The following is a 24,294-nucleotide window of genomic DNA, read 5'->3' as shown; positions in this document are numbered from 1 at the left end:
TTTTATAGATACGGAAAACATGTACTTATTATAATGCTGTTTCTTTTGGATATTTTTATTATTTAAGCAACTTTTGTAAATTATTGTCATAAATCTTTTAATAAAGTTTTTAAAGATGATGCCTTAGAGAAAAGCATCTGAAATGATAAAAAAAAAATGAAAAAATAAATTTATGTAGTATTTTTTTTATGGGATTTTGACCTATACCGAGCTCGAAACTTGCAACTTTTGCTTTGGCAAGATAGTGTAGCAACTTTAGGTACAAAGGCCAACCTCCCCCTTTCGTTTTAGGCTGGGTGGCGACATGGAATGAACTAATATGAGATCAACCATTTTTTTTTAAATTCAAATGGATGCGAAGCGATACTTTACCAAAATGGTCACCGAAAATCAACCAACAAAGGAAGGTCTATTTTTTCACATAGTTTATCGGCTGATTGCTAATATGTAATAACGAGTAGAGTGAAACACTATTGCCGAACAAAAGACACGACTTAAGAAAGAAAGAAAAAATAATATATATATATATAGTCAGACAATTGAATCCAATTTTATCCATTACTTTTATTTTTCATATTTGTAATATGAGATATCATATTAGTTGGGGAGGGGATCAAAATATTTTTATAAGATTGTGAAAATCTCTCTAGTAACGGAAGCATTCTAAAATTGAGGGAAATTGAAATAGAACAATATATCAGAGTCACATCGGGATGCTACAAGAGAGGTGGAGAACGAAACATTTCTTATAAGAGTGTGGAAAACTCTCTCATTATATTTAAAAAATTTAAAACTATTTTTAAGTACTCTATCACATTAATATAATATTAATTAATCCGAAAATTGGTTAGAAATAAAGATATGCAAGATTCATGGCATTGCGATAATCCAAAATTATACAAATAATTATATCCAATCCTTGAACCCAACAACCTTAACAATTATGGAACATCTCCCTAATTTGATGGAGTGGGTGATCCGAATTTTTTGACCCGACCCGGAAGTCGGTGCAATTATTATAAAGTTGAAAATATTTGTGGTGATAGTAAAAGCATTTATTAAGATTGTTATGTGATCCCATCCATCGGTTTAGGAGTCTAATTCACTCTCTATTTTATCATTAATGTTCATTTGACGGCTTGAAATAAACATAATCACATCATTTATAAATCTTTTTATTTTATTTTTTTCACATAAAACATGTGGGTTATTAAATTTTTTAAAATTTACCCATTTCTTCGGTTATTATTTTTCAAAAAAATATAATTATTTAGGGAGTGAACCTGGTTGTCACTAAATTCACATCCAACGATTATTACGAGTCTGTCACAGTTAATTAAAATTAATTAAAATTGTGGGCGTTTCCACAAAATGCCACGAAGCTTCCCCACTAAATAAATTAATTAAAAAAAAAAACCCTTTATTGTTCTTCGTATATAAACCCTAATAACACTCCCTTTCTTCTATGTGTACTCTCCCCTTTTCAATTTCCGTACTTTTCTTTCCCAATTCCTCCAATGAGCATTCATCATTCCTCTTCTTCTCCCTCCACCTCTGAATCCTCCTCTGATGATTCCTCTCTCTCCGGCAAACTCCAGCCGTCTCGAAACTCCGGCGACGCGGATAAAATCAAAGGCCCATGGAGCGCCGAAGAGGATCGGGTCTTGACCCGACTCGTCGAGCGCTACGGCCCCAGGAATTGGTCTTTAATTAGTCGCTATGTAAAGGGCCGCTCTGGAAAATCCTGTCGGTTACGTTGGTGCAACCAGCTTTGCCCTGGTGTCGAACACCGCCCCTTCTCTCCGGCTGAGGATGACGCCATCATCGCCGCCCATTCCCGTTACGGCAACCGCTGGGCCACCATTGCTCGCCTCCTCCCTGGCCGGACCGATAATGCCGTCAAAAACCACTGGAACTCCACTCTGAAGCGAAGAGTTAGAGACCAGCGGAAATCCGCCGTTGATCATAGTTCCGACGTCGTCGTCGGCGGTTCGTTGGTCGCCGTGGATGACGACCCGTTGACGGCGCTGACGCTCGCTACGCCTGGAATCGTTGCTGGAGGTGATGCGGCGGCGGCGTCCAACCGGCGGAGTGAGAGTCTACCGTCCGGGTTCTGGGAAGCGATGAGGGACGTTGTGGCCAGAGAGGTGAGGGAGTACATGACGACGACGTTTTCGGAAAAATCGGGAATTTGATAAAGTCAAAAGGGGCTAATATGTAATTGTATAATTTATGGATTTAATATTGGCGCTAAATTCTATATTCTTTGGTATTAATGGGAAAAAGAAAAAGAAAAAAAAAAAAAAAAGGAAGAAAAAGGGAAGAAATCAAAATTTTCGTGGCGGCTCTTTTCGAAAAGTTGTGTGCGTCACAGGCTGTCACCGACGTAACCGGTCGCCGTTTATTCTTTGGCTTCGGGCTTAAAATAGAAAAAGAATAATAATTAAAAAAAAATTCCCTTTTTCTTTTTCGATAATTTGGAACTTGTGAAACATACATGCCCAACCATTTAATGCCACGTGGCAGACATTTGCAAGTGCGGAGTGTTGCTTTTGTGTAGTCTCTTGGTTCTGATTCGCTCATGCAAGCCATGCAAAAATTAAGTGGACATAGAATAAATGTTATATTATTATTACTATTATTATTGAAGACTAAATTTTTATTAAAAGTTTAAAGGATAGGTTTTGTTTATGATATTTTAAAAAAAAAAATGTATAACAATAAAATATTATCAAAATTTCATACAAATAAAGTATTTTTAACAATTTTGTTATGAAATTGTCAACTATGTAGATTATTTAAATAAGTTTAACTAATTAAATTTTAATTTAATTTTCATTCATATATCTTAAATTTTAGGTTTACATAATAAATTATATTAAATGAGATATATTTATTAATTTTATACTAATTTATTCCTAAAACAATAATAGGCCATAAATTTTAATTTAATTTAATTTTTGTTTATGTGTTTATTCATTAATATGAATATACACTCCATTCTAAAAGAAAAGAAAAGAAAGAAAAAGGAACAGAGCTTGCATTTATTCCATAGCCATTAAGATCCAAAAGTGTCTCCCACTCAGGCCATATGGGCCTCGAACTTTCAAGCCCAAATTCCCAAGCCCAATAATTAAATCCAAGAAAGAAAAAGTTATGTTTTTTTTTTAATTTTAAATATTTATTTTTGTTTTATGGCTTTAGGTTAAAGAAGCACTCTAGACTTAGAGTTGACATAGTAACGGTAAATCTTTTTGCCCAATCCCCACGCTAGGTCTTGGTAAATTCTTCAATTATTATTATTATTTTTAAATTGGTTAAAACTTTTTAATTAATAAATTAAAAATTATCTAAATAAACTTACTAGTCTCTCAAAATCTTAAAAATTTATTACAAAAAAAAAAAAAAGCGACCATATCAATAAAATAAAAAAATTTCAAGGACTAAATGGGTAATTTAATCCAATTTCTTAAATAAAATAATTGAGTTCACGGACTCGAAAAGACAATTCAAAATCAAGAATTGATAGAGAATGGGGCAATTTGTCACGTTGACGAGGATATATTTCAGTCGGATAGTCATGGCCGTCATTGCCACAATTACAAAATTAGTCCCAAAAGTTAACTGAGTTCGTTCTAACATAGCCTTCGTTAGAAGGATAATTTCGTACTTTTCATTAAAACTGCTCGAGACGGAAGTTTAAATAACGAAGAGCTTCAGAGCCCTCTCCCGCCACGGCTTTCTGCTGAAGCTTCAACAATGGCAGTAACTGACTTCTTCGTCGGAGAGATCGCGACTGAGCTTCTCAGAATGATGGTACAACTTTCTACAAAATCCTGCCTCTGTAAAACGACGGCAGCTCACATCGCCAATTCCATTCAGCAAATGTTGCCGATTATTGAGGAGATAAAGTACTCGGGGGTTGAATTGCCCGCTCATCGTCAATTTCAGTTGGATCGCTTCAGCGAGACTCTCAGAAAAGGTGTTGAGATTTCCGAGAAGGCTCTCCAATGCGGTCGATTGAACATTTACAGAAACTTGCGGCTCGCGAGGAAGATGGAGAAGCTCGAAAAGGATATCGACCGCTTCATTAACGGCCCTATGCAGGCGCATATACTGGCCGACGTACACCACATGAGATTCGAGACCACCGAGCGATTCGATCGGCTCGAAGGACATTTGCTGGAACGGCGGCTCGAGTCGATGAAGATCAGGGCAGACGGTTCGGGAGAGGGAGGGTGGTGGGTAGAGGAGGCGTTTAAGAGAGCGGAGGAGGAAGAAAGGTACGAGACTAATGTGCTGAATATAGGAATTGGATTGCATATGGCGAAGAAGAAATTGAAGGAGCTGGTGACTGGAAGGGACGATTTGACAGCGGTTGGGATTACTGGACTCGGCGGTTCGGGGAAGACGACTTTAGCTAGAGAATTCTGCAAAGATCCTGAAGTTCGAAGTAAGAAAAATCCCCCTTACTGTGGTTTTATGTGGATGTTTTTAATTAGTTCTATATCTGTTTCATTTCCTGATTTTCAACGTGGGTTCTTTTTGTTTGTTTGCCCCTTTTCTCTCGTTTTGTGGAATGCTTCAAATTTACGCTTCAAAGCTAGTAGTTAATACTATATCTGTTTGGTTTACTGACTTTCAAGCAAAAGGGTTTAGAGAACTTTCACTACAATGGAAAGTTTGTGTTAATGAAGTGAATAGCCGTTAAAATCTCCATTGGATGCTGTAGCCTTAAAGGGGTCCTTCTGGAGTGAATATGTATAGACAGGAATTGTCGGATTCTAACTGTTGGCACCTTTCCAGGTTACTTTAAAGAGAAAATATTGTTCTTGACGGTGTCACAGTCCCCTGATATGGATCAACTGAGGAGAACGATCTGGGGATATGTAATGGGTAGCGATAGTTTGAATGCTTATGATCCGATTTCTCAAGGGAGGCCTGCAAATTCAGCTTTAGTGGTTCTGGATGATGTGTGGTCAATCTCAGTTCTTGAGAATCTCATTCCAAACATTCCTGGCTGCAAAACTCTTGTGGTTTCTCGATTCAAATTCCCTGAGGTTCTTCGTGCTACTTGTGATGTAGAGTTATTGAGGGAAAGTGAAGCAATTTCTCTGTTTTGCCACTCTGCTTTTGGGCAATGGACCATTCCTTTCACTGCTAATCACAACTTGGTCAAACAGGTAAGGAACGAAAGCTTCCTTCGATTGTATTAGACCCATGCCAATTATCTTCAAAACGTCCAATTTGGTTGTTTGCTTTGAAGGTTGTGAATGAATGCAAATGTCTGCCTCTGGCTCTTAAAGTCATAGGAGCGTCTCTCAGAGGACAAAGCGAGATGTTCTGGAACACTGCAAAGACCAGGTTGTCGCGAGGTGAGCCTATTTGTGAGTCTCATGAGAACAAATTGCTTCGTAGAATGGCAATCAGTATTGATTGTCTCTCGAGTAAAGTGAGAGAATGCTTCCTCGATTTGGGATGCTTTCCCGAAGACAGAAAGATTCCTCTTGATATTCTCATCAATGTTTGGAAGGAGTTACACGATCTTGACGAAGAAGAAGCTCTTGCTGTTCTGTTCGAGTTATCTCAGAAGAATCTCCTTACTCTGGTGAAAGATGCACGGTATGTTTACTTATTTAAGTAGTTGTCGTAGACATTAGGCTATGTCGGCTAAATGTTTGATTGGTTGATATGCAGCGGTGGTGACTTTTACAGCAGTTATTATGAGATGTACGTCACTCAACACGATGTCTTGAGGGACATTGCTCTTCATTTCAGTAGCCGGGAGAGTTTAAATGACCGCACGCGATTGCTGATGCCAAAAACTGAAACGGAGCTTCCAAAAGAATGGTTAAGGAAATCAGATCAGCCATTCAACGCCCAACTGGTTTCTATTCACACAGGTAATGGTTGCTTTCTCTTGAAGACAAATAGACTTGTAAAGATGAGCAACCTAAAGTTTTTAAGTAGAGAATTACAATGTCAAGTTAATGAGTGTGAGATCCCACGTCGATTGGAGAGGGGAACGAAGCATTCCTTACAAGGGTGTGGAAACCTCTCCCTAACAAATGCGTTTTAAAACATTGAAGGGAAAGTCCAAAGAAGACAATATTTGCTAGTGTTGGGTTTTGGCTGTTACAACGAGAGACTATAAGCTTTTTATACTCTGTCTATAAGCTTTTTATACTCTGTCCTTAAAGTTTAAGCTCATCTTCATTACGCATTCACATAGGGGAAATGAAAGAAATGGACTGGACGCAGATGATATTTCCTGAGACCGAAGTGCTGATTCTAAACTTCTCGTCGAGTGAATATTTCTTGCCTCCTTTCCTTTGCAACATGCCGAAGCTGAGAACACTGGTTGTGCTAAACAACAATGCAGCACATGCCACTCTCAGCAATTTCTCTGTTTTTTCTAGTTTGACCAACTTGAAGAGCATCTGGCTGGAAAAAGTTTCCATCACACGACTAGTAGATAATTGCGTCCCATTGAAACATCTGAGGAAGATATCTCTTGTTTTCTGCAAGATTAACAACAGCCTCGACGAGTCGATGATAAACGTATCCCAGATCTTCCCGAGCCTTTCAGAACTCAAAATCAATTACTGCAATGACTTGGTTAAGCTACCTTCAAGCATTTGTGAGATGCAAAATCTCAAGTGTCTTTGTGTCACCAACTGTCATAGTTTGAGCCAACTGCCATCCAACTTTTGGAAGCTAAAGAATTTACAAATCTTGAGGCTTTTTGCTTGCCCACATCTCACAACTCTACCACCAGGCATTTGTGAACTCTCTTCTCTCAAGTACATTGACATTTCTCAATGTGTTAACTTGTTCAGACTTCCTGAAGAACTTGGTAAACTGACAAACTTAGAGAAAATTGACATGAGAGAATGCCCACAGATCAGAGGACTACCCAGATCAGTTGTGTCCATGCAATCTCTCCATCACGTAGTCTGCGAAGAAGACGTCTCGTGGCTGTGGGAGGATTTGAAGAATCACATGCCTAATCTCTACATTCAAGTGGCCGAGAAATGCTTCGATCTCGACTGGCTCAACGATTGATTATCAGGTTTGTTGCCATTACTCTTTTTATGTATATAACTTTTCCTAATCTCAGAAAGTAATCAATTGTATGAACATTTTAAGTTATCTTCATGATCCACTCTTCAATCTCTTGCTGAAGAACTATTTTCATGAAATTTAGTCAAAATGAAAGTAGATTGCAATAGAAAAACATGTTCACACCATAGCAGTTGCTAGGAACTCCAAGTAGATAAGATGAAAAGTAGCTTACTCCATGGCAGCTTCTAGGAAACTACCCAAATACATGAATTTTGAAGTCACTATAGCCATTGACGAATTGTATGGTCTACAAACAGGGCTGCCCACATGATTTGTATTTATCTGGTTGGTGTTTGGAGAGAGAGGAATCTTGAAGCCTTAGAAAGCGACTTAGGACCCTCACAGTCGTACTCAAATCCTTTCATAAATATCCAAAAACAACCAATTGGACCATTTTCTTCCACACAAAGACAAAACTTGTAAAATGATGGGAAGTTTCCTGTCACCTTCGCTTCGTTTGCTTCATAAACAATGAAGATAACAAAAAGGATTTTGCTTCATTAACACAATCTCCATTAAAGACTTTTCTGAAGCTTTCACATTTCCCTGCAAATTCCATTAGAAAAAGGAGTCCCAACCCCAACCCTTTTTAGATGAGATGTTCATTTGATCATCCTATGCTCTGAACCTTTTGCATATCATTGATTGATCAATCAAAATATCCCATTGCAAGAAAAAGAATATGAAATTAGTAAGAAAAATCTCTACTTGTTTGTTCGATTTTGGACAGAACAACATCTGGTTATGCCTGTGTAATTCTTTCATCACAGTACTATATAAACAAACATGAAGGATGGCAATCATTTTCAGTGGAATCTGGTTGGTATATACTCGTTTATCCTTAGAGGGAGGCTATAAAATTCGTCGTTTCTAACGTCTCCCTTCTTGTGTTGGAACGGTTTCCACCACGAGACTCCTCGGTCGTTGATTGAGGGCTTTGCATCGAGCGTTTGGTCGAGCAGTGTTCCGATAATTATGGCGATTGTTGGGGCGGATGAGAAAATGGAGTTTAGGATATCGTTGAACTGCATAATAAATTTAGTTTTAAGGAAACGACACAAATGAAACAGAAAAGAGAGTAGTTAATGAGTTCTTTTTTGCAACTGACCCATCCACCGGCTGTTTGAACTGGTCCACGACCGTCTTGTGATGTGTTCGTGACAAAATACTGAGGTATCGAGATGCTGAGGAACAAGGAGAGGCCGATAATGTAGAGGTTTCTCATGGAATTGTTGTTGGTGAATTGCATGAATGAGATCCCTGTAGCAGCTGCAGGTAGGAAATGAAAGGGAGTCAACAAAATTTCGATCGAAACAACAAGAACTGCGAACCATGGATACGAGTTCTGTTAAGTAATTAAGGAAAGAAAGGACTCACCGACAATGCCGAATAAAACACAGTATATAGCACCGAATATCGGTAAAGGAATGGAAGCAAAGAACGCACCGAACTTACCTGAAAGATGCAGGAAATGAGACGACAAGCATAGAATAACACATCGGGAAAACTAATGTAATTAGCCATGAACGAGAACGAAAACGAAACGAACCAAATATGGAGAAGAAGATCATGAATGCAGTCGATATCTGCACAACCCTCCTGCTTCCTATATGTGTGAGTCCAAGAAGGCCAACATTTTCACTGCAACATCAGATGGGTCGAGTTTCGAGTCACGGTTCACGATTAGTGTACAACAAAAACATAAAGCAAGGAAGGAAAGAAATTTCGTAACGAGAAAATTGTCCTACACTGATGCAGAGTTGCCCGCAATCGAACCAAAAATTCCCTCGATCAACAGTCCAAGACCCTGGCACACAGGAAAATCCGAACATATTTACACAATTTAATGGAAATAAATACGAGATAGAAAAACCGTGATGTTTTACAAATATACCTGCAAACCGATACTTCTGTTAAAAATGTAAGCTGGAGGTGGTGTAGCACCTGAAAGTCGCGCGGCTGCAAAATACGTCCCAGTTGACTGCGCTAAAACAGATATTAAATGTCAAAGACTTTGGAAGCAACACCGGGATTTAGCTTTCGCTTGAACGGAAAACCAACCTCTGCAGCTGTAACGAGTGTAGCCCCCATCATGCCGAAAACATGGCTGGCACGAAATATCGGAGTGCCCCACTGAAATGGATAAGGGGCTCTAATCCTACACGAACGCCAGCAGAGATCGTTTCATTAGAAGAGTAGGAAGAGAAGTTCGTCTGAAATGTTTACACCAGAAAAGAAATTGTAATTCGCTGTTACCCAAACATACCAAGAAGCAGACGAGATAAGGTACGAGCGATCTGTACGGCAACTCTGTTTAGTCACCTCCCGGACATGATTGTAAGCTCCAGCGACAGTGAGAATAGCAGCAAAAGCCCAAATGAGAGCAATGCAGATAAGCAGACCAAATCTCTCAACTACGATATCAACCCGATGATGGATACGCCTCAGATACTGCAAATTTGCAAACATTAACATATTGAATCGATTAAAACGAAACTAAGCATCCATACGAAGCCTAAGACAACGAAATTACCTGCTGGCCTACAACAAGGAGAATCAACATGGGCAAGCCAATCTCCACACAATTAGCAAGCTGAACATAGAACAAACCGCATATTCATATTTCTCGCTCGATCACTTACTTACATATCTAAGGGTTCGGAACTTTACCATTGGGAAGCCTCTCATAAACAGACCAAGACCGGTCACGCAAACCAGAGGTACAATAACTACGGGACTAAAAAGTCTGGAAACAAAGAGGAAATCAATGATGGGAACAAAAAATATTCAAGCCTTGCACCATTACCCTTCAAAATAATTGTTAGACGAGTTATTACCTGGTTAGATGCCCCCATGCCCTACTAAATCCAAGTATAATATTTATAAACGAAGCAACGATCAACGACCCTTGGATTGTTCGGACGGTATGGGTGAATCTCTGTGAAACAAATCCTTATAAGTTACTCAAAACCAAAAACTTTCAACAACAAAAATTGTAAGAGCCTAAACATATCGCAGATATTGTCCACTTTGGCCTGTTACGTATCGCCGTCAGCCTCACGGTTTTAAAATAAGTCTATTAGGGAGAGGTTTCCACACCCTTATAAAGAACGCCTCGTTCTCCTCTCCAATTCGACCGATGTGGGATCTTAGAGGTTTCCACACCCTTATAAGGAATGCTCCATTCCCCTCTCCAACCAATGTGGGATCCCAAAGGTTTCCACATCCTTATAAAGAATGCTCCATCCCCCTCTCCAACCGATGTGGATCTTAGAGGTTTCCAACCCTTACAAGGAATACCTTGTTCCCCTCTCCATCTGATGTGGGATCTCGGAGGTTTCCACACCCTTATAAGAAATAACTCTTTCCCTTCTCCAACCAATGTACGATCTCAGAGGTTTCCACACCCTTATAAGGAATGCTCCCTTCCCCTCTCCAACTGATGTGGGATTGCAAAGGTTTCCACGCCTTTATAAGGAATGCTTCGTTCCCTCTCTCACCGAGGTGGGAGCTTAGAGGTTTCCACACCCTTATAAGATACGACTCTTTCTCTCCTCCAACCCATGTAGGATCTCAGAGGGTTCCGCACCATTATAAGAAATTTGAAAGTGTTTCCGAGAGCTGCATTCAAGGGAAACACTAATCCATCCAACAACAATTAACCCAATGCCACTAGAGCCACCAAATACCTCATGTTCATTCGCAAAGGTCTGATCAGAGAAATCCTTGATGATTGACAACACAGGTATAATGAATATGAACGACGACCGCATCACCGTCGGTAGCCTCGACCCGAGAGCAGTTTGAAGTAAAGTATTCAACCCCGCAGTAAAAAGCAAAGTTTGAATCACTCGAGCTTTATCTTCCTGTCAACAACATTCACAGTTTCAAAGCATATCTCAAAATGGCGCACCAACTCTCGTTTACAAACAAACACTAATCCAGAGCTCACTTACAGGGCTACCACCCATTCTAGGTACAAGCGTAGTGGCAATAAGAACAATAGTTCCAAGCACCACAATATAGTGCTGAAAAGCCAGCAAAACAGCTTCAGCTGCCAAATTCATGTCATCAAAACCCGTTCCGTATTAGAAAAAGTAAGAACTCAAACATAAATGGATTGAAAGTGTTCGATTAAAAAAAACACAAAACAGAACACTTTAAGCTGACTAAAAACAAGTGAAAAAGGAGATTCGGAATAAAGAACAGCAATAGGTCGATTGAATTCGCACTTTAGGAGATTTTGAATAAATTAGAGCAAAAAGAAGAAGACCCATATGCCGATTCAAGAGGAAAAAGAAGAGAGATTGAGAAACTAACGCCAAGAAGGATTAGAGTGGATGCAGTAGTGCAACTGTTGAAGCTGCTCGGCTGGAGTCCAAGTGGGGCCTCGAGACATTGCCAAATTCGGCGGCGCCGCCGGCAAAGTATGGTGGTGGGTGGCTGCTGATTCCCCCATAAACTAATCTTCTTACCAGCTACTCTGCTAAAGCTTCTTCACAAGAACCAACAAAGATGAACTCGCCGACGCAGTGTTTGGGGGAAAAACAGAGAGACACAAGCCAAACCAAACCAAAACAGAACAAAACTTAAAACTTTTTACTCATTTTCTTTCAGATCAATAAATATTATGAACGCTAAATTCTGTTGTGAATCATTAATTGTGATAAACTTGAAAGAACGGGAAAATAAAAAAGGGAGTTTTTGAGAGTGAAGTGATGAACCGACTGGAGAAGAGAAGCTGGGGATTACGTTAAGGTCATCGTGTACATGCGACATTACGCGTGGGATCTTCGGTTTTCGAGGAGCTCGCATCTGGCCGGTCTAACGCTTCTTAACTAATTGCCCTTCTCTTTGCCTTTATTTACGATTATGCCACGCTCTTGAGTAAGCAAAGATGATTTTTTTTTTTAATTTTTTCAAAAGGAAATTTGTTTTGGGTCATTATTGAAGATATTTATATTTATTAACCAAAAAAAAAAAAAAAATCGCATTCATGCGGTCTACTCTTGTCATTTCAAATATTTAATAAAAAATTACAATTTATTAATGTATATAGGATGGTCGTAAATTAATTAATAGAGTTATACGAGGATTTATTTAAATATTATAACGAACTAAACGGTGGTACAAATAAAAAATGTAAATCTTAATTTGTTATTTTGGTATTTTTATTTATTTATTATTAATTAGAGATACAGTAAAAAGCATACAAAATTGAAATATAATTAAAGCTATTTATTTTATTTAAAAGTATTGTGAATATAAAGATTTCTTGAGAACTATAATTAGAAAATGGAAGATGGGAGGGGTCATATCGGTAATAATTATTATTTTTTGATTTTGACTTTTTTTTTTTGGGGAAATTAATTTTAATTAAATAGTTATGGAATTTTGTTGGTGAATTATTATGAAAAAGAAAATGGTGAAAGGAGGACGGTGGTACCCATGCACGTCCAATCAATTCCTTACCAAATTTTTATTTATTTATTTTCTGTTCAATTAAAATTTTAGCAAATTCGGTAACAAATTCACTCTTTTAAAATAAATATAGGAATTTTTAGACCAATTTTAAAAAAGAAGGGAAATAATAGGCTTTGAAAGGACTAAAAGCTCCTCTTATTCACTGTTGTCTCATAATTGCTTCTCCTTTTTTGGATACCCTTTTGGTAATTTTAGGGACTGTCTGTTTGTTACTGTCCTTTGTATGTATGTATATATATTTAATATATTTACGATGGCACATTCGTAATAATGTAGAAAAACAGGGGAAACATGCGGAAATACGTTAGAAAGGATAAGGGCAGCACAGCAAAGATTTCAAATTTCGCGCCAGTCACGTGAGGGCCACGCGGGGATCCGCCATTCCCATAATTCGTAAAAGATGGAGCGTAGTAAATAGGCGTTGTTGAATTGATGTATTTAAGGAAAAGGGGCTTATAATTTTAAATATTTAAATAATGGCACCCTCCTTGGGGGCCCATCTGGAAATCTGGCAAAACCGGGAGCCCTTTTAGCAAATTTAAAATAAAGTTTGTGTAACGGGTCACATGGGTCCTATCACTCTCTCTACCGATTTTACTACAAGTAAAATTGCACATTTCCTCCAAATAATTAAAATTTATAAATAATATTCAAATCTTTAATTTAATATTTGTTTTTATTTATTACATAGAGGGTAATTTTTTAAATGGGACTTGCCATTTATAGACACCAAAAGTCTCTAATAAATATGCGCAAAGTCGCGTGATTGAGTCAGACAATTAAACATGTGCAGGTGGTGTGTGTAACCAAACAAGTTTAGATTCAGCACAACTAATGTTCGGTTGGTAAAAATAAACATCGTCTAAAGTCTGACGAAACTACAAAACTGGAATAAAAATGAATATGGGGCTTAGATTTTCCTCAAGACTTGTCATGAGCGTCAGGACCACAAGATTACGACGCTGCACGGTTGAGTACTTCTGCTTGCACCCTTTCAATTTGATCATTCTTTTACAAGTAAAATGGGTACTACTTTGATCGTCATAAAAATATCCTTACTGTTGATCGCTTCAGACAACGCTATGAACTCTGCCTCTGTAAGGGAAAGAGCCACAACAGATTGGAATGGAAAGAAGTTCGAAGAACAGAGCAGTTCAGGTATTCTGGTGAAAACTGAAAATTACCCTTTTCTTCCATGACACCAAGCTGTGTGTTGTTCTGTGATTCTAATTAAAATGGCTGAGTTCCCCAGATTCTTGGACCGAGCTGCAGTTATTAGCGATACAGATCCGAATGCTTCCAATTATAGTCAGCACTGTGTTTATGAACTCATACTCAGCTCAACTCCAGACTTTCACAATCGAGCAGGGAATCCCATATTCGAGTTTTCTGGGCTTTGATGTGCCCACTCCATCAATTCATAGGCAATTGGATACTTCACCAGCTCAGTGGTGGTGGAGGTGGTGATCAAGGAAGGTGGTGGCTGGCTGGCTGGCTGGCTGCTAGTAATAACCTGGACAGAGATCATCTAAACTATTTTTACTGGCTACTGTCACTGCTGAGTCTTATATACTTTGGATTCTACTTAGTGTGCATCTTGTTATAGGTACAAGACAGTGGAGGTGATGAAGCAAGTTGGTGAAGTGAGGCCTCATAAGGAGAGCGTGTAAGCACGTTGGGTTCTTTCCTAGTTACAAGGTTACTGAATGTGAGATCCCACATCGGTTGGAGAGGGGAACGAAACATTTCCTATAAGGATGTGGACACCTATATCTAGTAGACGCGTTTTAAAACCTTGATGGAAAGCTCGGAAGGGAAACCCAAAGAGAACAAATGTAATTGGATCGAAACATTCATTTATATTGAAGGACCTTTTTCTATATTCAATGCTGTAGTTTAAGACACCACATAGTCCAGACCACTTTTTCGACCATGAAAAATGGCAACCACAAAACTAAGGAAGCAGAAAAATCCAATATAACCTAAGCCAGAAATGCAAATGTGCATATACACAGAATTTGTTTACATATCTGTATCATTGTTCTCTACATTCAAAACTGAAGAGTATATGATGCTTCTGTTGCTTTATTAACTAGTGACCACAAGTAGCATAAAGCAAGAAATTTCTTTAGTTCATTTACCATGTACATTTACCAAACATATGAACAAGGAAGCTGGGCAAGTAAGTGATATTACCTAGAACTGTGAAAAAAAATCTTGAAGAAAACTTATCTGATTACCATTTGACATCCAGCGTTAGAGCTTCGGGAGGGACGAGAAGAGATGGAAACTTGGTGAAGGATATATTTGGCAGTAGATTCCTCCATTCAGTTGAATCTGCCACGATCAAAGGCCTTAACTTCTTAACTGCAAGGGGCTTCAATCTCACAGCATCAGGCCTAGCCATCACGTCAAATGATGCACGCTCAACCGTAGGCTTAGTTCTCCACTCTGCCAATCGAGCATATCGACTACTATTTGTTCCAATAGTACTTTCAAGTTCCAGTTGAAAACGAACAACAACAGATGCTCTCATTTTAACTTTAACAAAAGCCAACAGGCCATTTTGAAGGATCCTATTACTCAGATAACGTTGAAGAATACTTTCCAGCATATTAAACCGCAATTTGAAGGAATCAAGTATGGGAGAATTCTGTGTGTGAGTATTTCTACCATAGCACTTGTCTGGCAATAACTCAATTGAATCCTTGGAAAGGAAGCTAGTTCTTACACGATCATCAGGATTTCGTGTCCTATATGCAGACAATGTCGCAGATCCAAGTATGCGTAGAGGAAGCAAAGGTGAGCAAAATGGAAGCCAGAAAGGGTAAATCCTGGTTTTTCCATTGCCCGTTCTGGTTTCGTTCAGCAGTCGAACAAGATCAGACGAATAAAACACAGACACCTCCTCAGCTTCACTAACTTCTACTGTTATGCCTTCTCCCACCAGAATTCGTTTGAGACCAACATGAGTAGCATTGTTCTGAGTCAAAATACAAAGAATTATTAATGAAACCAACAAATTAATCCTCACAGACAGAACAATGTCAAGATTATTGGTGCAGCCAGCCAGCAAGCACATTGATAACAAATTGTAACAAAAGAACAAATATATCCAAACAGAACTAGAGAAATTTCGTTGATAACAAATGAAATAAAGATATCTTGACCACAGAATATTATAATTCTCATTCAGCACAGGAAATCCTCTTCCGTCAATGTTCACTTCACCCTAAAGTCTAAACGTTGGAATTTCTTGGATATTCTCATCCACTAAACTCACTGTTCCTAGTCACATTTCTTGCCTAAACTATTCGAATTTGTAAAAGTGGATAAAATCCTAAGAATTGAAATCGTCTCTTGTTTATAATTCTGCTCGATAATCTCTACAAATTAATTTCATGAACAAGCTTCTGCAGCTTGCTATAGCTATGAAAGAACAAAATTCTAGCCATGCGAGTTTTGCTTACTACAGCCTACATCTGCTTGCAGGCAAAGAAGATGAAAAAGATTGGAAGTAGAAAGAAGTGAGCGTACAGGTAAGGAGAGAGAAAGCTGGGCATCCTCTTCAACCATCAAATCGAAAGGACCCACAATCTTGAAAGACCTAATGGCAGCCATTGAACCGATGCCATTAATTAAAGAGCTGAAGCTAGTATCATTAGCATAATTCGGCTTCTTCCACGACGACACCTCGTCAGAAAATTTTGCCAACAGCCGAGTTTTACCTAATCCCAGACGAATTTCATGGCTCTCCGCACATCCAAATCTCACATTTCCAAAATCCAATTTCAATATTCTGATTTCCTCCGAATCCCACTCCTGCTTCTTTGCTATTTCCTTCAAAACATCCTAATCAAAACAATAAAATTAACAAAATCTTCATAGATCCCGTGCCGAGCTTAGTGTTCGGAACTCAAATTCAAGATCTCGGGAAAGAATACCTGCAAGAGATGCGCATTGTTCTCACTGTTAGAGCTGGAATGATTCAGCGACGAAGCAATTGATATAGAGTAAACAAACATAAAAGCTTGAAGTTGAAGCAGCAAGAACAGCAATGTCGTCGGACGATGAATCTTCATCGCCTTTGGCCCGTTGAAACCGATCAGCATGGATCCAAACTGACCCAGTATTCCCAATTTCTCTGTGTCCTTTCTCTCTCCTTCCTTCGGTGTCTCGATGAATTATGAAACGGAAAATTATCTTCTTTTTTTTTCCCCAATTTCAAATAATTCAAATAGACTAAAATTTAACATTTATTTTAATAAAATTACTAATTGCCTGATTTTAAACCTTTATAATACAAATCAAATTTGACCTAAACTTTTAATTATTAATTATGTATAAATGGGCCTCAAAAGTTTATAAACAACAAATCAGGTACCGCTAATATGTAATTCTGAAGTGAGATCATCAGCCTGCAAGTGAAATTGCACACTTATATGCGATGTCCAACTCCAGTACACTCTAAAACTTAAAACTTTTCACGTTTCGTGCGGTGTGGACAACAAATCATCTGTTAGCTTTCCTTAAATTTACATTAGTCATAAATTAAACCTATTCTTGATTGGTTAGATACAATTCAAACATATTCAAAGGTTTATATTTATCCCTTAAAGTTTACATTTTTATTTTAATAAATAATTGAAGTGTGTTTTTAATTTTAAATTTAATTTAGGGTTAAGATTATAATATTAATCTAATTTTAGAAAAGTACCTTTATTGTTCTTTTGAAAGACCAAATGATGAAAACCGAAGGGCGGACCGACGAACCGGGTTTCTTTCGGCGAAGAGGGAGAAAATAGAAAACGTGGCCCATTTCACGCTTCTCCAAATTTAGTATTTTTATTTATTGCGTAAATAACTTTTTAAAATTACAAATTAAATCATGAGCTTTTGAATTTATCAATTAATTTTTTTTAAAAAATTAAATAAATTAAATAAGACTTGAGAAACAAAATAGATGGGTTTAATTTTAGAGCCGAGGCCCAAACGGTGAAGAATTTGGGTCCGCATGCCTAAGCTCGATGCCCACGCCACGCGAGGCCACGCCACATGCTCATGTCGGGACCTGCTGACACTGACACTAAGCCTCTCTCCTATGTAAAAATCTCGTACATTTTCCCATACTTACAGTTCCCTTCACACCTACATTACCACCTCCATTCTTGGCGCGTAAACACCACGCGCCACCTGCTTTTCTTTTCGGCTTCGACTGTTTTAATTCAATTATTATGTTGGGGATTGTGGGAGTATGGGTGGCGCGTGGCTATATTCTGGTCCAGAAAGATGGAGCCAAAGCAGCACACTTGACAAAAATCACCATGTTTCCATCATTGACTGACCCCCCTGAGACCCCCTGACCTCCTCTCTTTCCGCCACGCTCCCCACCCATCAATCACTTTCTAATATCATTTGCACTCCCCACATCCGATTCCCTATATCAATCTCTAATTTCAAGCAGCCCAGCTGAGCAAAACAGAGGAGAAAAAAAAAAACTGCTAACATCAACGACGCTCTGCTTTTGCCATGGAGGAGAGGCCGGAGACAGAGCTCATATCGATTCCAGCGACCCCACGAGTTTCTACGCCGGAGATTCTGACGCCGACGGGACAGCGCTCTCCAAGGCCACCTTCTAAGGAGGCAAAGTCCTCGACGGCGTGGACTCCGACGTCGTTTATATCGCCGAGGTTTTTGAGCCCCATTGGGACTCCCATGAAAAGGGTGCTGATTAATATGAAGGGTTACTTGGAGGAGGTGGGTCATCTCACCAAGCTTAACCCTCAGGATGCTTGGCTTCCGATTACCGAGTCCCGTAATGGCAATGCTCATTACGCTGCGTTTCATAACCTCAACGCTGGGATTGGCTTCCAAGCTCTGCTTTTGCCCGTCGCCTTCGCCTTCCTCGGCTGGTACGCTGCTTTAATCTTATGGGCTTAAGCTTTCGTACCTCTTACTGTACCAACATGGTTTCAGTTTAGATGAACTATATGCTAATTTCTAGCAACATGGTTCGCCTTCTCCCACCCACCATGGATCAAGCTGGTGGGGAACTTTGGGTTGTGGGGTCTACTTGGTCAAGGTTTTCAATTCACCAATGTTCTCTTAATCATTATTTGATTTGAAGAGGGACGGGACTTCTTGACCTTTTGCTTTTGCTCTTATTTCTTATATTATTTTAAGCAAAATGCGATAGCTTTGTTCTTGGAGGGCCATCTTCTCTTTGGATGCTTTTTATTGTATTAACACACAAATGTATAATCTTTCTCTGCTGTCCCACCTGCCCATAATTTCAGGCTCTATAGTTTTTAAAAGCTTTTATTGTAGTTTTGATGATTCGGTCTCGTCATCATTAGATGTTAACAGTGTTCTAACGTTAATATGTTTTGTTTGGATGTTGGATGATGTTTTTCATCTTGTCTCGTTGCCATATTCAAGAACATGCGCAACCATCGTGATTTCCTTGGAAAGTTCAACTAACCCGTTAGGAATACGAGGAGCTTTCAAACTAGTTGATGGTTATTGTGAGATCCATGTAGGTTAGAAAGGTGAACAAAGCATTCTTTATAAGAGTGTGGAAACTTCTCTCTAGCACATGCGTTTTAAACCGTGAAGCTAACGGCGATGCGTAAGGGGTCAAAACGGACAATATATGCTAGCTGTGGGCTTAGGTACAAATGGTATCAGTTCCCAGTGAGGACGTTGGCCCCCAAAGAATGTGAATTGTGAGATCCCACTTTGGTTGTAGGGATTTGGGTGTGAATTGTGAGATCCCACTTTGGTTGTAGGGAAGAACGAAGCACCTTTCATAAGAGTGTGGAAACCTCTCTATAACATACGTGTTTTAAAACCGTGAGGTTGATGGTGATACATAACGGGCCATAATTGAGCATGTTACATGTCATGGTCCCCAAATCAAATGCTTCTTTGAGTTTCTGGGTGGAGTGAAAGAGACAGAGAGACAGAGACAAAGATTTCAATTTCACAGTAGATTTGGTTTGATGTAACCATCTCTAACTTGGTGGTATTGTCTGTTTTTTTGTTGTTGTGGTAACTCTGTAGGAGCTGGGGAATACTGACACTAACAATAGCCTATTGCTGGCAACTTTATACTCTTTGGATTCTGGTTCAGCTTCATGAAGCAGTGCCAGGCAAAAGGTACAACAGATATGTGGAGCTTGCTGAAGCAGCCTTTGGTAATATTTCCATACAACTTCAGTATACATGGTTCGGTTTTCGAGCCGGGCGTCTAATCGTTCTTGATAGATTGGTAAAAGAATTTTGTTGTATGATCTTCAGGGGAAAGATTGGGAGTATGGCTGGCTGTGTTTCCTACTGTCTACCTATCAGCAGGAACTGCAACGGCATTGATTCTTATTGGAGGAGAGACAATGAAACTCTTCTTCCAAATAGTATGTGGGCCGCTCTGTTCTTCAAATCCTTTAACAACTGTTGAGTGGTACCTTGTATTTACATCACTCTGTATTGTTCTTTCTCAACTCCCAAACCTCAATTCAATTGCTGGACTTTCCCTTATTGGAGCTGTGACTGCCATCACTTACTCCACCATGGTTTGGGTCCTCTCTGTTAGCCAGCAAAGGCCTCCGACGATCTCATACGAACCCCTTTCGATGCCTTCGCCTTCTTCTTCTGTCTTCTCTGTCATGAATGCACTCGGAATCGTAGCCTTTGCTTTCAGAGGCCATAACTTGGTTTTGGAAATTCAAGTATGCCTTTTGCATTTCTAGACTTGATACTGAGGAGCTGCTCTTTGTGATTGTATCTGAATCTTGTTTGTTTTGATGTCTCTCAGGCAACAATGCCTTCAACTTTTAAGCATCCTGCTCATGTTCCCATGTGGAGAGGAGCCAAAGTTGGCTATTTTTTCATTGCAGCTTGCTTGTTTCCTGTTGCTATTGGAGGATTTTGGGCATATGGGAACCTTGTGAGTATCTTTGTTCTTGCCATTGTTTCGAAACTATGATATTCGCCTTTTCGATTCATTTCTGCGTTTCATTCACAGATGCCTTCAGGAGGGATGCTCAATGCCTTATATGCATTTCACAGCCATGACATTCCCAGAGGGCTTCTTGCCATTACTTTCCTTCTAGTGGTGTTCAATTGTTTGAGCAGTTTCCAGATATACTCGATGCCCGTTTTTGACAGCTTCGAAGCTAGCTACACAAGTCGAACAAACCGTCCTTGTTCCATCTGGGTTCGCTCTGGCTTCCGTGTGTTCTATGGATTTGTCAACTTCTTCATTGGAGTAGCACTTCCTTTCCTCTCTAGTTTGGCTGGTCTGCTAGGAGGACTCACTCTTCCAGTCACATTTGCTTACCCTTGCTTCATGTGGGTACTCATTAAAAAGCCTACAAAGTTCAGTTTCAATTGGTACTTCCACTGGACATTGGGCTGGCTGGGCATTGCTTTTAGCTTGGCCTTTTCAATTGGAGGCATATGGAGTTTGGTGAACAGTGGACTTAAGTTGAAGTTCTTCAAACCCAGTTGATCAACAAACATCATCAGAGAAGAGCAACTTTGAGTTCAGTGTACTATTTCATGTTATGTGGTCGAAATAATCTATCGATCCGATATTTTCGTGAATATAGTTTGAAAGTTTGTAAAATTTTCAGAATCACCATGAAAATCTTCGAGCTAAAAGTTGAACTCTTTATTTCAATGCGTTCTGTGCACACCTACTGTTCTAAAATGGATAATTACTTCTAAACTGATCTGAAACACACTGGTTTCTCTTCAACACAAAACAAAAGAGACTAATGGTTTCCAAAGACTCCCATAATAGTTATTTATTCCAGGTCCATGCAGGATGGCGGAGGAAGTTCTATTAGTTGATTCTCGGTTTGGCGACGATGTGCAGTGGTTGGAGCTTGCGAGCAGTGAGGCCGAAAGTGTCGACCTTGTCTTCTTCTCCTTCCCTCAGCTTCCAAGTGAACTCTTGAACCAGTCTTCCAAGGGTAGTGCAAGCAATCAGCATTGCCTTGGGGGCACCTGCACACACCCTCTTCCCGCCTCCGAACGCCATGGTTTTGTACAGGTCCATTGGATCATAGCTCTCATCAAGAAACCTCTCTGGCTTCCATTCCTCAGGGCTTTCCCATTGTTTCTTGTCCATGTTGCAGGCGTAAATGTTCACAGCAACCTGAAAAGGAACCATCATCAGACATTGCCATATAAAATTACTCTCTGGGGGTTAATGTTCTAGCGTGGCTTGGCTTACCTCACTCCCTGCAGGAATGAAGTACCCGCCTAACTGGGTATCTTCATGCGCATATCGCAATGGAACGATCGAGACTGGACTGTACTTCCGAAGAGTTTCGTGAAAAACGGCAGTCAAATATGGGAGCTGTGACAGGTTTTCTTCAGTAATCTTTGCAGATCCACACACACTTTGTATATGCTGATATAGACGCTCCTGCAGTGTCAAAGGTTTTTACAGAATGATGTCTTGTTTCGATGAATTTAAGAATTGAACAGACAGCAAACAACAGAAATGGTAGTGTTCTTCAGGAATTGCCTGTCGTTTAGGATTTTGAGCAAGTTCATACATAGCCCATTCAGTTACAACCAGAGTAGTGTCTGAGGTTTCAATGATTATCTCCCAGAGCAACATGGATATCTGTTCCTCTGTGAGTGATTTTGCTTCAGATAACAAGAACTCAGAATAGCAATTCAAATCCTGCAATACATTCTCTACATCAGAGCAGACAAATAGGCTCATTTGAGCTCAAGCGAACGAAAAACTACCTCCCCAGCTGCAATTCGCTTCTTCTTCTCCTCCACGAGGCTCTTCATCGTCACTCCCCTGCGAAAGTCCATCTTCGTGATCCTATCCTCCACACCCTTGTTGGGAATCCATCTCAGATATGGGAAGAAATCTCTCCAATCAACCTCAATCGCACCCTCCATTGGATCAATCACTAAAGTTCTGAACAGATCTTCTCTCCGCAACGTCGTACCAAGCCCATCGACATATAACGACTCCATATCCCTCCCAAACGTCTGCCAATGAAACCACAACGTTAGCTATTCACAATCAAGTTCTGAATTCAGCAAAAGAACAGAATGAATTCACTTCTTTAAGCGCCAGCCCGAAGAGTTCCGATTCAAAGATCTTTCGGAAATTAACAGATTCTGATGAAGAATCCTTCACACGAGCCAACAATTCTCTGGAAATATTGTCTATCATGGTGTCTCTCCTTTGTCTGAGTCTTTTCTGAATTTGAAACAGATCAAACTATTAGAAATTAACCCAAAGAACAGAACAAGAACAAGAACAAGAACAAGAACAATTTTGAAAACAAAAACCTGAGCGTTAGCCCCCAAGACATTAGCCAATATGTATCTCTTAACCAGCTTATGAAAGTCATTGTAATCGCTCATAGCAACCATGCATTTATCAGCAGTCAAGATAGTGAGGGCTTTGCTTAGTTTTCTACTGGAAATGGAAGAGTACCTCGTCACCATAGCCTTAAAGAATCAAGCAAGATCAGAACAGAGCAAATTAAGAATCGGAGGAAAACTAAATCGGCCGGGTAATGTTCGCCGGAAATCGGCCGGGATTTATACCTCTTTGGCGAGATCGGAGGAGTTGAGAACGATCACAGTGGAGGCGCCGGCTTTTATGGAATAAATCGGACCATACGTCTCGGACCATTGAGCAAACGTTTTGTGCGGCTTCTTCTCCTTCAACTGCAACAGATTCCCCAGCACCGGTATCCCCGGAATCGCTACACAAATTCATTAAATCGTTAATTTCACATCATTTTCCCCAAACCACCAATAGTTCTAAAACAGAGACGACAACAAACCGATCATTACCCGGCACCGGAGGTAGAGGACTCCGACGTCTCTTTCTCCAATCTCCGATGAAAATCGTCAGAAGCAACACACCACCCAGAACGGCGGCCGCGACATACGGCGGAGCCTGAAGCATCTGGACGAGTTTTTGCATGCAGCCGAGCGGATCAGTCGCGACCGCCATTTTCAACTCTGAGGTTCAGAAAATACTTGCAGAAGGACATGGATGTTCTTACTTCTTATAGCAAGAAAACAGTAAATACGACAATAAAAAAAATAAAAAAATAAAAAAAAAATTATTTATTAACAAGAAGACGTAGTATTTAGCTATTTTTCAATTTGACTTAATTACCATTTATGGATCAAAGGTGGAATAATGGGTTTCTTGAATTGGTATTTTAATTTTAATTCAACATTATTCTTAAATAGTGATGTTTGTTTCTTTAATATTAAAAAAAAAGTTAAAACAAGTTCCCTTATTTAGAACAAGGTTCATCTAATTGGGACGGTCGATTCCTTTTTCCTTAATATTTTTGCTATTTTTAATGCATTACCAAAAATAATGTGTCTATATATATATATATATATAGATAAGTATTGTATGATGCATGCAACATAGTTGTAGATAATTATCCATAGCAACATGCATATCTGATATAATTTAGAATGCCTTGGTGTGCAAGACTTNTTGTTTGTTCAAAGTCATTCAAAGTAATAGACTTGAACTATCCATCAATCTCGATGTATAATCTAAAATCAGAGGTAGTGAAGATCAAAAGAAGAGTGAAGAATGTAGGAAGTCCAGGCACCTATGTTGCTAAAGTCGAGGCACCGCCGGGAGTTTTGGTTTCGGTAGACCCAAGTACT

General features: G+C 39.4%; 6 protein-coding genes across 6 annotated transcripts; 3 read left to right on the top strand and 3 right to left on the bottom strand.

The window, feature by feature from the left end:
* The first annotated feature begins 1,431 nt into the window (after positions 1-1,431).
* LOC111446453 (transcription factor MYB44-like) lies at positions 1,432-2,318 on the top strand. The gene has a single exon (XM_023085281.1). The coding sequence runs from the start codon at positions 1,518-1,520 to the stop codon at positions 2,193-2,195; it is 678 nt and encodes a 225-aa protein (XP_022941049.1). The 5' UTR covers positions 1,432-1,517; the 3' UTR covers positions 2,196-2,318.
* A 1,241-nt stretch (positions 2,319-3,559) lies between these two features.
* Positions 3,560-7,188, top strand: LOC111446166 (probable disease resistance protein At4g33300). The gene is made up of 5 exons (XM_023084862.1): positions 3,560-4,453; positions 4,807-5,183; positions 5,267-5,622; positions 5,698-5,903; positions 6,233-7,188. The coding sequence occupies exons 1-5, from the start codon at positions 3,760-3,762 to the stop codon at positions 7,063-7,065; spliced, it is 2,466 nt and encodes an 821-aa protein (XP_022940630.1). The 5' UTR covers positions 3,560-3,759; the 3' UTR covers positions 7,066-7,188.
* Positions 7,189-7,745: 557 nt separating this feature from the next.
* Positions 7,746-11,901, bottom strand: LOC111446167 (nucleobase-ascorbate transporter 3-like). Its single transcript, XM_023084863.1, has 14 exons — positions 11,446-11,901; positions 11,082-11,179; positions 10,815-10,991; positions 9,963-10,063; positions 9,796-9,871; positions 9,659-9,718; positions 9,392-9,576; positions 9,187-9,283; positions 9,020-9,106; positions 8,874-8,932; positions 8,675-8,766; positions 8,503-8,580; positions 8,234-8,394; positions 7,746-8,150 (listed from the first exon to the last, which is right to left on the bottom strand). Exons 1-14 carry the CDS (start codon positions 11,582-11,584, stop codon positions 7,932-7,934), a joined length of 1,629 nt encoding a protein of 542 aa, XP_022940631.1. The 5' UTR covers positions 11,585-11,901; the 3' UTR covers positions 7,746-7,931.
* Positions 11,902-14,562: 2,661 nt separating this feature from the next.
* LOC111446754 lies at positions 14,563-16,834 on the bottom strand. Its single transcript, XM_023085696.1, has 3 exons — positions 16,554-16,834; positions 16,147-16,461; positions 14,563-15,592 (listed from the first exon to the last, which is right to left on the bottom strand). Exons 1-3 carry the CDS (start codon positions 16,719-16,721, stop codon positions 14,846-14,848), a joined length of 1,230 nt encoding a protein of 409 aa, XP_022941464.1. The 5' UTR covers positions 16,722-16,834; the 3' UTR covers positions 14,563-14,845.
* Positions 16,835-17,890: 1,056 nt separating this feature from the next.
* Positions 17,891-21,283, top strand: LOC111446711 (lysine histidine transporter-like 8). Its single transcript, XM_023085645.1, has 5 exons — positions 17,891-18,521; positions 19,672-19,805; positions 19,909-20,336; positions 20,423-20,554; positions 20,633-21,283. Exons 1-5 carry the CDS (start codon positions 18,139-18,141, stop codon positions 21,116-21,118), a joined length of 1,563 nt encoding a protein of 520 aa, XP_022941413.1. The 5' UTR covers positions 17,891-18,138; the 3' UTR covers positions 21,119-21,283.
* Positions 21,259-23,676, bottom strand: LOC111446712 (ent-kaurene oxidase, chloroplastic-like). The gene is made up of 8 exons (XM_023085646.1): positions 23,449-23,676; positions 23,197-23,357; positions 22,936-23,097; positions 22,703-22,843; positions 22,375-22,629; positions 22,145-22,306; positions 21,848-22,042; positions 21,259-21,769 (listed from the first exon to the last, which is right to left on the bottom strand). The coding sequence occupies exons 1-8, from the start codon at positions 23,609-23,611 to the stop codon at positions 21,455-21,457; spliced, it is 1,554 nt and encodes a 517-aa protein (XP_022941414.1). The 5' UTR covers positions 23,612-23,676; the 3' UTR covers positions 21,259-21,454.
* Between the last annotated feature and the right edge of the window lie 618 nt (positions 23,677-24,294).

The sequence above is a fragment of the Cucurbita moschata genome, unplaced genomic scaffold (genome assembly GCF_002738365.1).
Source record: "Cucurbita moschata cultivar Rifu unplaced genomic scaffold, Cmos_1.0 Cmo_Scf00008, whole genome shotgun sequence".
Lineage (NCBI taxonomy): Eukaryota > Viridiplantae > Streptophyta > Magnoliopsida > Cucurbitales > Cucurbitaceae > Cucurbita > Cucurbita moschata.
This window is presented reverse-complemented; position numbering and strand designations above follow the sequence as displayed.

What these genes read in the sequence shown, in the direction of transcription:
- LOC111446453 (XM_023085281.1), top strand. Translation starts at nt 1,518, where the DNA reads ATGAGCATTCATCATTCCTCTTCTTCTCCCTCCACCTCTGAATCCTCC.
- LOC111446711 (XM_023085645.1), top strand. Translation starts at nt 18,139, where the DNA reads ATGGAGGAGAGGCCGGAGACAGAGCTCATATCGATTCCAGCGACCCCA. An exon ending in GCTTGCTGAAGCAGCCTTTG is followed by an intron (nt 19,806 to 19,908) that starts GTAATATTTCCA and finishes TATGATCTTCAG; the next exon opens with GGGAAAGATTGGGAGTATGG. An exon ending in ACTTGGTTTTGGAAATTCAA is followed by an intron (nt 20,337 to 20,422) that starts GTATGCCTTTTG and finishes GATGTCTCTCAG; the next exon opens with GCAACAATGCCTTCAACTTT.
- LOC111446712 (XM_023085646.1), bottom strand. Translation starts at nt 23,611, where the DNA reads ATGGCGGTCGCGACTGATCCGCTCGGCTGCATGCAAAAACTCGTCCAG. An exon ending in AGCGAATTGCAGCTGGGGAG is followed by an intron (nt 22,307 to 22,374) that starts GTAGTTTTTCGT and finishes AATGTATTGCAG; the next exon opens with GATTTGAATTGCTATTCTGA. An exon ending in CTCAAAATCCTAAACGACAG is followed by an intron (nt 22,043 to 22,144) that starts GCAATTCCTGAA and finishes TTGACACTGCAG; the next exon opens with GAGCGTCTATATCAGCATAT.
- LOC111446166 (XM_023084862.1), top strand. Translation starts at nt 3,760, where the DNA reads ATGGCAGTAACTGACTTCTTCGTCGGAGAGATCGCGACTGAGCTTCTC. An exon ending in CAAAGATCCTGAAGTTCGAA is followed by an intron (nt 4,454 to 4,806) that starts GTAAGAAAAATC and finishes GCACCTTTCCAG; the next exon opens with GTTACTTTAAAGAGAAAATA. An exon ending in ATCACAACTTGGTCAAACAG is followed by an intron (nt 5,184 to 5,266) that starts GTAAGGAACGAA and finishes TTTGCTTTGAAG; the next exon opens with GTTGTGAATGAATGCAAATG.
- LOC111446754 (XM_023085696.1), bottom strand. Translation starts at nt 16,721, where the DNA reads ATGCTGATCGGTTTCAACGGGCCAAAGGCGATGAAGATTCATCGTCCG. An exon ending in ACAATGCGCATCTCTTGCAG is followed by an intron (nt 16,462 to 16,553) that starts GTATTCTTTCCC and finishes TGTTTTGATTAG; the next exon opens with GATGTTTTGAAGGAAATAGC. An exon ending in AGCTTTCTCTCTCCTTACCT is followed by an intron (nt 15,593 to 16,146) that starts GTACGCTCACTT and finishes ATTTTGACTCAG; the next exon opens with AACAATGCTACTCATGTTGG.
- LOC111446167 (XM_023084863.1), bottom strand. Translation starts at nt 11,584, where the DNA reads ATGGGGGAATCAGCAGCCACCCACCACCATACTTTGCCGGCGGCGCCG. An exon ending in GCATGGGGGCATCTAACCAG is followed by an intron (nt 9,872 to 9,962) that starts GTAATAACTCGT and finishes CTTTGTTTCCAG; the next exon opens with ACTTTTTAGTCCCGTAGTTA. An exon ending in ACAGAAGTATCGGTTTGCAG is followed by an intron (nt 8,933 to 9,019) that starts GTATATTTGTAA and finishes CCTGTGTGCCAG; the next exon opens with GGTCTTGGACTGTTGATCGA.